Source organism: Topomyia yanbarensis, chromosome 3, assembly GCF_030247195.1.
Source record: "Topomyia yanbarensis strain Yona2022 chromosome 3, ASM3024719v1, whole genome shotgun sequence".
Lineage (NCBI taxonomy): Eukaryota > Metazoa > Arthropoda > Insecta > Diptera > Culicidae > Topomyia > Topomyia yanbarensis.
In genome coordinates this window covers 275106302-275119904 of record NC_080672.1, presented here as the reverse complement: position 1 = coordinate 275119904, position 13603 = coordinate 275106302, and the positions used below count along the sequence as shown (strand labels likewise).

The 13603-nt window shown below is 39.3% G+C and overlaps 1 protein-coding gene across 3 annotated transcripts in view; it reads left to right on the top strand.

Moving 5' to 3' along the window:
- The window catches only part of LOC131690261 (WD repeat-containing protein 47), a 253294-nt gene that overhangs the window by 54800 nt on the left and 184891 nt on the right, over nt 1-13603 (top strand). For all 3 annotated transcript variants that reach the window (XM_058975891.1, XM_058975890.1, XM_058975892.1), the window contains exon 2: nt 2622-3399. In XM_058975891.1, coding sequence (XP_058831874.1) covers nt 2682-3399 — 718 coding nt within the window. In that variant the 5' untranslated portion in view covers nt 2622-2681. The remainder of the gene's footprint in view (nt 1-2621; nt 3400-13603) is intronic.

Here is a 13603-nt window from a genome sequence, read left to right as displayed (position 1 = left end):
ATAGTAACTGATCCCGGAATTCGGAAACTAATAATCATAACCCTAAGATTTATAATCATCCAAGAGCTCACTCTGAAGGGATGTACCGAAATATGGATAAGAAATATTTTGTTGGAAAAGGTTGAATGCCTATGAAACATAGAACTGCTCACCGCAAAATTACATACATTTGCTGAAATTTGTTTTGTGAAGTTGAGATCAAGGTGAGTTGAGACGAAAAATTAGTATGAATAATAACAACTTTACTTTCGGAAAGTAGAAGGAAATTTATTACAAATGGCGTTTTCTGTTTATCTCTAGCAGGTCAGGATCATGAGCATTTGATTTTTGTTGTATTATCAATGATATGAATAGCGAGAATAACTGTTTAAAACTGTTTTTTTAAGGTGAAGACCATACCATTTCAAACTGTTAGTATCTTCGAAAAATGTTAAGGTTAAACAGTACATATTTTGAAAAAATAATTTTGGCGTTAAATTTGGTCCTTGGTTGTGGGGAATTTACTCTTCCAATAAATTCAGTTCATGACTTAATGTCTTCATTATTTTCGAGAGTGCTATTACAAACAACTTTCTGGAAGACATGAATGCTGCATGATTATATTAGGCTAATTGTGAAAGAAAATCTTTAATAGAAGTCGTTCTGATATTACTGTGTACGAAAAATCTTTTCTGTTGATAAACAAAAAAAATTCACATCTAGTTCAAGGCATGAGTTTCTGAAGCTTAAAATTAAGTTATTTTGATGAAAATTTGATCTACGAAAATTTCGTTAATATCGCTTTATAACTCGACATGCTACATGTAGCATTCATACCTTCAACAAAGTTGTAGGAGAATTAATTACTAAAAATATTATATCAAAGTACACGCTGGTTTGTACTGGAAAACTTCTTCGAAATTTTTAAATGTCCAAAGATAACGGTTTCGGAATTATGTCATTTAAACCGTAAAGATAGTTTTCGAACATTTGTTCCACTTTAAAAGTGTGTATTCCTTAACTTTGAAAACATACCTTAAAAGAAAGTTATCTGTGAAGGAATGAATGCTGTTTTATATTGATTCTTTTTGTTTATAGACGTTAATTCTTGCTCCTTATCGTCGCACTTCGTCACAAAATCGTAACCCCTCCCCCCTCCCGCTTTAAATATGCATAGTCCTTAGGTATGTCTAAAATAAAAAAAAAATATATGTCGTTAAAATACGTTAGCTTTGTTAAGCTTTTTTAGTCTTATGTAATATATGCACACATGAAGACTATTTCGTAATTCGTTGATTGATACAGGTTGGACACGCCGGGTTACGGCTTTTTCTTTTGTTATAAAACCATTTCGAATTGGCAGTACGCAGTTTTTACGAGTATTCAAATATTCAAATTTGTTTTTAATTCGGCTTAGTCTTCAACTATTCGAGGAATATCTTTATAAATTGTAAATTGTATTTGGGCCGAGACTTCCGCCTTGAACTTTATGGCATTTCAGAGATAATTTAATTTGCGGTGTCTGTTGAATGTGGTTCTCTATAGTGCTTTCTAGCGTCATTGGTTAAACGAGAAAAGGAAAGGGCATTATAACGTGCTTTATTATGACTTCAGATTCATCGAATAAAGTGGATTCTATTATCCCCCAGGTTCATTCGTCTTTTCGCATCGCTGATGAAGCTCGTGAGACTGAAACACGTGCCACCCTCCCCAACGATGTTTTTCAGTTATTTCCCGAGCATGTCCGTAATAAAGACAAATGCCTCAAATCGCCAACATATCTCAAGTGGTACGGGAAATTCTAAGACGCCTTATCAATTATGTACGAGCTATCTATCCCATTAGGGGTAGCACCATAATACTCAATTCGGATTCGAGTTTTATTGAGTCAAATAAGTAGTACACGGATTGGGTCGTACAACAAATAGTGGTGCTACAAAATGGTAATAAACACTACGGAATATATCTTTGAAATCTTTTAGGATCATTTATATCCCACATACATATCAACCGATTCGTTCACTTCAATGTCAATAACAAGATTTGATCCACAAATGTTATGTTTTTATCTTTTTGTACCGGGCAATTCTACTACGGTTTGCTTTGTCAAGCACATATAAAAATGGCAAACTTCGATCTCGGTGGTTGTTGAACATTTTGCGGTTACCCAGCTTTGTTGAATTACTGTTACTCCCGGAACAGGGTCAATGCTTTCGATTTCACGCTGAATGCACCGAGTAATCGGCGCAGACAGCCAAACTCATTCTTCTACTTAACATTTGAAGAGGGAAGATACTTGACGTAGGTACCCCAATATGACTGCAAAGCCAAATATCCAAACGGCCAGAGTCCAAACCGATTGATGCTGCGTTCGGAGAAAATCGAAAGTGAACAACAGTTGATTGGCCGCGAGATTCGTGGCGAAAAGGAAAGCAGACCAAAACAATCAAATGCATTGTGGGAATTCCTGGTCCGATATGGGTTTGAAAAATGTTTGTTTCGTGAACGCATCCTCCTGGCATCTGGTTTACGTAACAAGGTGTTAACAATGGTCATTAAGTAACGATTTCGTCTATAAGAAGTTTAATAGTTATGACGGTGTTTTATAAACAGTATTTTTCTATTTCCACCTCTCGTTGCAGATTAGAGTCATCCAAAGCAAACTGGCCACGGGCCGCCAGCCCGGTTATTAATGTGAGAAAATGTCACCGGCAAGACTGTCGCTGAGGGAGGAAGACATTGTTCGGTTATCATTGGAATTTCTGAACAATCGCGAGCTGCACATCTCCCAGCTATCGCTGGAACGCGAAACTGGAGTCATAAATGGACAATACTCCGACGATGTGCTCTTTCTGCGGCAGCTCATTCTCGACGGCCAATGGGATGATGTGGTGGAATTTATTCAGCCGCTTGAGGCGCTGCAGAACTTTGATATGAAGCAATTCAAGTACACCATCCTCCGGCACAAATACATTGAGCTACTATGCATAAAATCAGAAGCGGGAGGACTGACAGGACCGCCTCTGATCAACAATGTGGAAGGAGCGGTCGAGGAGGTGGTGCAGGTACTCGGAGAGCTGGAAAAACTCTGCCCCATTAAAGAAGAATACTCAGCCCTGTGTCTACTGCTGACACTGCCCAAGCTCGGCGACCACATGCAGTACCGCGACTGGAACCCGAGTAAGGCACGGGTTCAGTGTTTCAAAGAAATTTTCCCACTGGTGGAAAAGTTTCTACCGGGCGACAAAAAAGCCGGCACGGCGCAGTCAGTTTTCGCAAAAAATGATCGCCTGGTGCAGCTAGTAATTAAGGGTATTTTATATGAATCGTGCGTCAACTATTGCCAGGTGAAGGCAACGGGTACGGCGGACGCCGCTTTGCAGAAAATCAACTTCTCGCGGGTGCTGGATGGATCGATAGGTGAGTGTGGCCTATTAACGTATTGTTTTATAATTTGGTCCAATTTGATTGAGTATGGTGATTTTAAACCAAATTCAGGTTTAATTTTCTGCACAATTACATTTTGCACGTAGTTCCTAGTTTTGGTTAGAAGTAATATGTTAAGGTACTGTGGTGATGCGTTTGTCGAATTCCCCGAAGATCCGTTCGAAAATCATGAGAACATTTTGACTCTAGAGCTCTTTTTTAAAAAAAAACCGCAGAAGTTTTTGCATGCAGCAATTTAGAAAAAAAAACTACAAGGGGCAGCCCTTTGGGGTTGCACGAGCTGTAGACGTAGGACTATATTACTTAATGTACAATATTAATTTTCTCAGTACATTAGTACAAATCAAATATATTTCTTACGTCTGGTTCAATCACAACTAATCAACATCAAATATTACATATTGAACCAAACCTTCTTGGTTATCACGTCATTTCATTTGTATGTTAACCGTGTTTGCAAATGGAGCTCGCACGTACAAACTATTTTGTGTACGAATAATTATACATAAAAGTGTACTGGAAACGAGCACAACACAAAAGATAGCATAGTGTTTGAACGGCAAGCACAGTCGCATTCACTGGGTAGCGTACCTCCATAGGCAGTGTAACGGACTTCTAACTCAGCTACACTGGCTGTGAAAACACACAATGCAGTGACCTGCTTCGTCTGCCGCTCAACAGGCAACTGAGCTAGTCCGGCGAAATCCGCCCGTTTAAATAATCGATGATGACGTCATTCATAGAAGCGTAGCGCGCTAGGTACACAAATCTGTCGTGCTGGACTAGGGAAGCGCTATCTTCTGTGTGTAAATGCGCGATATTTTGCCTAGGTTGCTCATTATTTAAATTTTTAATGTCATGAAATCAAAAATCTTTGGGTTTATCCATTGGAATCTATTCTTAGAAGTATTTCGGGGCGATATGAGCAAAAATTTTGAAAATTTATCTTGAGAGGGCTGAATTATATGCGTTTAAAATTGGACTACTTTTCGTTACATACCATTTTTGTAGAATTTGCAACGTGCATCCCTATATCGAAAACAAAGACGTAGTCCTACGTCAAAAATTGTTTTATTGCTATATTTTAGACAGCAAAATTATCGAAGAAAGAGTTATAGGGAATGAGAACTTCCGCACAAAAAATATACATTAAAAAAAAGTTTTTCATAAAAACAAAAATTTCTGTTAAAAGATCGAATTACAAAAAAACCCTTTTTAAATTTATTTTTTTATGAACAAAATCCTATACAGAAAGGAATCATTTTACATAATGGATAAAACTATCAGTAAAAAGATTTTTTTAACGATAACTTTAAACATGTTTCTGAATTTCATACAAATTGACGGACAAAACTGTAATTTTATTATATAGGGCAGACGAGCCCTTATTCATCTCATTAATCAGAATGTCACACTATTTCGCTGATAACTCGACTTTGCATGGCTGGATTGCGCTTAAATAGGTAATGTGTTCAAATAGGATGGATGAATGGAGGAGCTAAGATGAATTAGGGTGCAATAACCCTAGTATGAAATGTAATTTCAAATCAAAATGCATTTAACTAAATGCTTTCAAAATGCGATGTTTTTCGTGATATTTGGAATTTTGTTTCAACAAAAATAATTAATATGTGAAATTATACCCTTTTTATTTGCGTTGCCCCATCATGAACTATCAACTATCAAATGTTAACAGTTGTGAACATGAAAAAAGATTTTTTAGTGCATTTGAATCATGGAAATGCTATCAATAAGAACGTTTTCGTAACAACAACTCTAAACATATTTTTGTAATTCGTACTATTTGCAGTCAAAAATACAGTTTTCTTATAGTGCCATTTCAAATCAAAATGCTAATAAGTAATAATATTTTTTCGACAATGTTTTCGAGATATTTTGAATTCTGTTTCATCGAAAATAATTACTTTGTTCTATTATGACCTTTTCATAAGCTGTTCGCATTTCTCCATCAAGAACAAAAGTTTTTTTTTAAATGCACATAAAATTTCATGCAACCTTCCCCTTTTGACATTAAGGTGATATTGGAAATGATTTGGTGACTAAATTTTTACTTTCCAATAGTTAGTCAAATAAACGGCTTGGTTGACGTCGTGGATACGACAAACTCATTCATAGTACCAAAAAAGCTTGTCCACTTCGTAACTGTTAAATCGACTAGGGGAACCCCTTGGAGGAGAACTGACTTAAAAGAATAAAGAAGGATATGAGAGAAGCATGGAACCGGCGTTATGACTCCAGGGCTTTCAAGTCATCTCGTAGTGTATATAAGAAATGTCTCGGATCTGCGGAGCGGGCTGGCTGGTAAAACCTATACACTAGCGTCTCTAGTCTGAACGATGCTAGCAGGTTAAATGAAATTATCTCAAAATCGAAAGATTCTCAGATGAACTCCTTGAAAATCAGAGATGGTGTTTTAGTGACGGAATGTTCTTAATTGTGTCTTCGACGCCCACGTTTCAGGTTGTATCGATCCGGAGCTGAACAATGTTCAAAGATCTCATTCTGGTCATTCGGACTCGTGGGCGTTTGCACGCACATTAGTTACCGCTGAATCGGTCAAGTGAGCAGTTGACAACTTTGCTTCATAGAAATAGCTTGGAAAAGATGGATTTTTTTCCGTGCTGCTACAAAAGGGAAAAAATCGAATTCGCTGCTAGCAGAGCTCCACTTGTGGGTCAAACTCTGGGTGCTATCGATTTTAATGCAACGATGATTACCAGAGCTTCCTCTCGACTTAAGTCATCTTTCAATCCGGGACCCGACGGGATCTCCTCCGCTGTTCTGAAAAGGCACATCGAAGTTTTGGTTAATCCGCTTCTTCAGATCTTTAGAGAATCTATTGCTAGAGGTATTTTTCCATCCATGCTGGAAATCAGCGAACATGTTCCCAGTTCATAAAAGGGCAATAAGTGAGACGTCAATAATTACCGTGGAATAACTTCATTGAGTGCTGTCTCGAAGTTGTTCGAGCTGGTGATTATTGAACCTCTTCCGGCTCACTGTAAGCAGTATCTAAGTGACGATCAACATGGCTTCACGTCCGGGCGGTCAACTGCATATAACCTGTTATGCTTAACATCCTACATAACAGAGAGTATGGAACGTCGCGCTGAAACCGACGTCGTTTACACCGACTTATCTGCCGCTTTTGATAAGCTAAACCACGATATCACAATAGCAAAAATTAAAAGATTTGCAATAAATGGTAGTGTTTTGGAGTGGTTTCGATCTTACCTCACAGACCGAGAGATAGCGGTTGTCATAGGAGATTGCCAGGGCCCTATATCCACTTCTACGTCAGGTATACCTCAAGGGAGCCACTTGGGACCATTGATGTTTCTTATATACTTCAATGATGTACATCTAATTCTGAAGACTCCGATTGTCCTTCGCGGATGATCTTAAGATTTTTCGCATAATTCGTATAATTGAAATTGCAGATTTCTCCAACAGCAGCTACAAGCCTTTTCTGACTGGTGTAACATGAACCGCATGTATGTAAACCCGAAGAAGTGCTCGGTAATATTTTCACGGAAAAAGGATTCGATATATTTTAACTACCGTCTACTAGAAACAGAAATCGAACGCGTCAGTCACGTGAAGGATCTGGGAGTGATTCTGGATAATCATCTTACGTTCAAACAACACGTCTCCTATGCAGTTCAGGATAGCCAAAAACTTTACAGATGTTTATTGTCTCAAATCGCTGTACTGCGCTTTATCCCGATCAATCCTAGAATATTGCCCTGAAGTGTAGAGTCCAAACTACAATAACGGTGGGAGTGGGCGTAGCGTATTGGTAAATCGATTGCCTTGTACGCAGCGCACCTGGGTTCGAGTCCCGACCCCGCACATCGGGTTAGAATTTTTTCCTAAGAGATTTTTCTAACCCGAAGAGGCGAATGACCTTAAGGTTAAAACCTCTATAATTGAAATAAAAAAAATACAATAACGGTGTTAAGAGAATTAAAAGCGTACAGCGTCGCTTTTTACGTTTAGCGCTAGATTGCCGTGGAGAGATCCTGTCCGACTATCTAGCTAGGAAAACCGATGTCAGCTGATTCAACTGGAGCCCCTCTATGTTCGAAGGAATACAGCAAGAGCATTGTTCATCCCCGACACTTTGAAGGGTCATTTAGATGCCCCAGCTATATTAGAACAAATCGATATTAACGTTGCACCACGAACATTACGCAACAACATTATGTTTCGATTACCGTTCAGACGCACTAATTGTAGTATGCATGGAGCCATCACTGGCCTACAAAGGATTTTCAACCAGGTTGCTTCAGCTTTCGATTTAAACGTGTCTACACAAACTTTTTAATCGATCTTTTAACCAAATTTGACTTTTTTACCGTTTTTTTGTGAATTATTGTATGACCGTTATTTTTGTGTATGGCTTGAATGTTAGAAATAAGTTTATTATTAAGACCAACACCATTGGGGATTTGGTATGCCTGTTGGTGTATAAGACTAATAAAGGACATTCTCAAACATGCCTTGAAAAAGATTATGCTTAACAGTCTTGCTACCAGGTATATTCCGATAGCATATCGAAAAATAACTGTTAGATTTATTCCAAAAGGGACGCTCAAGCTGTGAAGAAGCCAAGAGTTTTAGGCCATCAGCTTAAGTTCCTTTCTTCTCAAAGCTTTGGAACGGATAATCGATCATCACATCAGAAACGTTAGCTTAGTTGAATATCCACTGCACAAAATGCAACATGCATATCAGTGTGGGAAATCCACGATCACTCTGCTTCACGATGTTGTTTACAACAATGAGAAGGCATTCTCGTTCAAGCTTGGGTGTATTCCTAGATATTGAAGATGCTTTTGACAATGTGTCCTTCCAGTCTGGAAGCACCGCGCGGTCATGTCTGCATGTATCTCGGGTTGGATAATAATCGTTATGCGTAATAACCACATTCTTTGCTCTTCACTGAGATAGGCAGAGATACGGAAGTATTTGCGGCTGTCCTCAGGGTGGCGTTTTGTCATCTTTGTTATGGAACCTGGTTGCTGATGGTTTGCTGAAGAAACTCAATGATTTCCTACCTACGGGTTTGCTGACGATTATCAAATACTAATCACTGGACTTCGCATCGGAACAATCTTTGACTTAACCCTTTCATGCCCAACTTTTTTCTAGTGCACGTAGGATTTCAAAACTATTTTTCCTTGAAAACGGTGGGATTAAGAAACATGAAAAGCCATTTTTCATAACGATAGGTGCTTCTCTTGCAGTGCTAGAAGCTGCTCAATTTTTACCTTCCAATGCTCTATGGTTCATTCCACGCGAAGTGATCAAAAAGAGATGCAAACTTGCAATCGACCTTCACGGATTTGAACCAAATTTGGAGGAATTGTTCATCTTGGGCCAATATATAAAAACCCAAATTTTTGTGTCAATTGAACCACCCCTCGGGCCATGGGAGCACCCCCCGTTTTGGCAAATTGCCAAAACCCTTGATTTTCTTTTGATCATATTTCCGGTTCTATTTACTCTAGAATCAAACCGCAAGTTGGCTTTTGAAGAAAATTGTTCAAGAAGTCTAGAAAAAATATTATGTTTTGCCGGCAGTGCTGCCAACTATGTATTTTTTTCAGTTAAATATTAAAAGTTCATTTTTCTCTCAATACATATATTTTAATTTTGAAAATTTTAATGCCATCGCGTTCCTCAGACATTTTTACATAAAAACACCTATCATCCCAATATAATATGAGCGCATCCTGAGATATACCGTTTTGAAGGGAAATACAATACAGTATCTATCTAGGGAGAGAGATTGTTGCAGAAATCTTCGCGATCATTACGCGGTACAATCGGCCCTTCAACTGAGTTTGCCCGGCAGAGTTATAAACTTCTGCTCCGATAGTCAGGCTGGCATTAAGGCCCTTAGCTCAGACAAATCCCGGTCCAAGCTAGTGATCGCGTGCCGAACCCAAATCGAAGAACTAAGCATTGTCAACACTATCTACCTTGTCTGGGTGCCCGGACATTCTGGTATTACTGGAAAATAATGGGCTGACGAATTGGCCAGGGCAGGTTCAGCGATTGACTTCGTTGGTCCTGAGCCCGCGTTGCCAATTTCGACAAGTTGGATAAGGGAAAAAAATAAGGTCCTAGGCTTTGTCCGAGTACCGCAATTATTGGAGAAATCTACAAACGTGTCGCCAAACAAAGGCGTTTCTAGAACAAGCGCGCCCAGTGATTTCGAAAAATCTCCCACATTTTTCGAAGCTCCACTGCGGCATGCTGACCAGGGCTTTAACCGGCCACTGCAAACTCAATTATCACATGGTAACTATTCAGCGCGCTGAGCCTTTTTCATGTGATCTTTGTGAATCCGACTACGGAGCCTCATATTATCTGATATGCAACTGTCCAGCGGTAGCGCAATTGCGATTTCGAGTCTTCGGCCGTCCTCATAGGGACAATTCATAAATTACGTAACGCAAAAATTGCCCAAAATTGACTCCCCCCTCCCCCCATGTAACAAATTGTCACAAATTTCTTCATCCCCCCCCCTCCCATGTTACGTAACAAATTCCTAGAAAATTTTTTTTTTCTTCGGTGAAAACATGTTACGTAACGGTCTAGCTAACTCCCCCTCCCCCCTATGTCACAACATGTCACAACTTGTTGTACCCCCTCCCCCCCTAAAAGCGTTACGTAATTTATGAATGGTCCCATATATACGAAACCATGTTTGGATGACTAAAACTCAGAGACATACTAAAGTTTCTTATCCTATGTGGTAAAGAGCTTTAGGCTTATTCGCAGGCAAGTTGAACTACTTGTGGGTTTAACTTGTTTATTTTTGTTTTTGTGCTGCTATTTTCCCACTTTTTCAATTCTACTTCCCCACACCTCCTTGTCCTTTCCTTTCGCTCAGGAAATGATGAAAACACACGGCAAGGCACAAATCCCCGACTACATACGGGGGACGTGCCATTTAAGCCAATATATTCTGATTCCTGATCGTCTTGTATGATGGCCATTCAAAATCTTTGCTTAACGAAGCAAATGCCAAACTCGAATCGGTGACCAAACCATCGATCTCAATTTTGTGAGCGGACAATTTTGTAGATACGGTATTCCTGCATAAAAGACTTGTCGCCACTAACGTAACTATTATTACAAATAGATAAATGCAAAAAAGGGTGTTTCCAACCATCGGAAACTAATATAACGGTTGATGAAGGAAGAAATATTTAAACTAATTTTTAGGCTTATTATATGATACAGGCGGGTTGAAGTGGCTAATAAATCGTCTATTCAGTAAAGCGATGTGCATGTAGGGGAAAGAGGGTAACAGTGGAACTATGAAAACAATACGTTTTCATAGTTCCACTGTTACCCTCTTCCCCCTACATTGTACAGTCCCGAAAAAATACTCCATCCGGCCATCACCATCGACCTGATTTCGAATGATATTACAGAAAAATCTGCAGTGAACTTTTTCATATTGATGGCTTTGCCAGAAGTAGGGTGTTCAGTTTTCCGCATCGCTTTCGAAAGATTTTCAGAAAATTAATTTCTGAATTTTTTTTATAAGCGTCTTACATACTACATATTTTGAAAAATACTGCGAATTTTGGAGATGATTTGTTACTTCCTGGCTTTCCGCAACACGTTTAGACATACTTAAAAATGCGAAATGTTTGAGCAGAAAGTCGAAAAAGTTGTCTGTTCCCGTGTTAATATCAATACAGATACCATAACATAATGTGGGAACACTGGGAGAAACCAATCGGGTTCAAAATTTGCGCAGCCATGCCAATATATGCATTCTGTATAACACGTTGTGGTGTATTATCCCTGAAATGAACCGGATACATTTGTTTTCAGAGCTCATTTGCTCTATATGTTTTTTTTATTTTGGTCAATTTTCCATTCATCTCAAATTAACATTGATACCCGTTTAAAGTTTTTTGAACTGAAACGATTATATTTCTTTGATATTATGAATTTACCGAAATCCAGGACTTCCCTCGGCATGATACTGTACCTTGATGCGGTCCGGGGGCTTTTCCACCAAAGCAGTATTACAGTGATTATATCACAGAAACTTGGGATACGATTATTTTCTTTTTAGTTAAGCTACATTGTGATCAATTTTAGTACTTAACTTGGCGACCTTTATTATCCACTGCCATGGTCAAATAATATACAATGTGGGTTTTGGGCCCAATTCTCTCTGCAGGCGCTCTTCTTTTGTTGCTGTATTTTCAATTAGATTCATGCTAACATTAACTAACACAAATTGCTTATTCGCTCATGTACACTAACAGTCTCTCATTCCAAACGTACAAACGTGGCCTACGCGATAACACAAACCTGTTCACAAGTGCGAACGCCCGCGATCTCGCCAATATTGATTGATTAGGTGAACGTTGGAACCTAAGAACCTAAGCTCGTGCAATCATAAATCGGTCACGTCTTAGGTCTCTGCCCTTGATCCTAGTAGCCCAAATTCATGTCTTTAGTTGTACTAATAGAGGTAGAAACTAGACAAGCTGCCCACGTGCGATCATTGAAGAATACGCGAACATGCGAATGGCCACACGCTTATAAAAATAATGTGTCCACGCGAAGTTGCATACATACTGGCACACGCGACAAAAACGTCCACATACAAACGCTCGAGTCCTTCGCGATCATCCACGCACGACCACACCCACAATCTCGTAAAAAGTATAACACCTCGGTGACTGAGTGAATGGTTTGGCACTTATAAATTAACAATCCCAGTCTCGAGAGAGAGAACCTCCAAATGCCCGCGTTTGCGCGATCATGAATCGGTTTCGACCCGAATCCCCTATTCTCGCCCCTAGCGGCATAGGTCCAATGCCTTCAGGTGGATCAATCGAAGATATAGTGCTCATATCCACTAAACTACATAAAAATCGAATGTATACACACAAAGTCACATACATACGACAGACAAATATAAAAATGGTTGAGCCCTTCGCGGCCATCCACGCAATCTATACTCGCGCTCTTCCAGGCATTATAACATCCCGGTAATAGTATGAACGTCTTAGGAATTGTAATCACTCGGGCGCGGTCTCAAGCGTGAACCTACAGTCCCCCGCACTCGCGCATTCATGAATCGTACACGTCCGGGAGTCTCTATCCTCGATTCTAGAAGTCTAGGTCCATGCCTTAATTGAATGAATTAGCTCTACAGCTCCAGTAGGACAACTCTCGAAAAAAATCGGCATATTAGTAATACTCAATAACAATACTAACTCTTCTCTTTATATTATTTTTATTTATTTTCGGTCTCATGCGTTATATTCTTGTGATGACCTTTTCGAGCTCATAATCCAAGAAGAGCAACATTGCTGCCAACAATGATTCTTCTCTGCCATCAGACGTCGCCAAGCTTTAGAACAATGGAGATGTATTCTCATACTCGATGGAATCAGATAAGTAGGAACGATCAACAAACTGTAAGTAGTATATTGCATATTTCTTGTTTTGACGTATAAAATATCCGTATTAAAATATTATTTACAGGCTCCACACATATCTCAACACACACAAATACACAAATGCTTGACAGGTGACTGGGCCAAGTGCATTCACTCGTAGGATCTATCATTTCGATGATCGCCTCGATTCTGCGAAACCAGTGCACAAGTAAGCTGACATAAGCTAGTCTCATCTGGTGAATGCATGTAACCTGGAAACCCCAGACACGACAGGACGAGACGCGAACTTACATTACAATTTCAATCATCCACACACACCTACGCTCGCAATTTCGCCAACATTAAAACACCCCCTTACTTAAGTGAACTTTTCAGCACTTATAACTTTATAATCGCGGTCTCAAGCATTAACCCATCACTCGCGCGATCATAGACCGGCTACATTCGGAATTCTCTACTCTCGATCAGCCTAGACTCATGCCTTCAGTTGGACCAATCAAGAATGATGCTCATATTCACTAGACAACACGTTCCTCTACCATACACTAAAAATTAATTATCATATTCAGGGTCCGCGCGCGATAGTTCAAAAACACACGTGAATATGCAAATGGCCACACGAATCTAATATCGAATTTATGCACGCAAAGTTAGAGACACGCTAGCATTCAAATGCTCGAGCCTTTAGCGATCACACTATTACACAA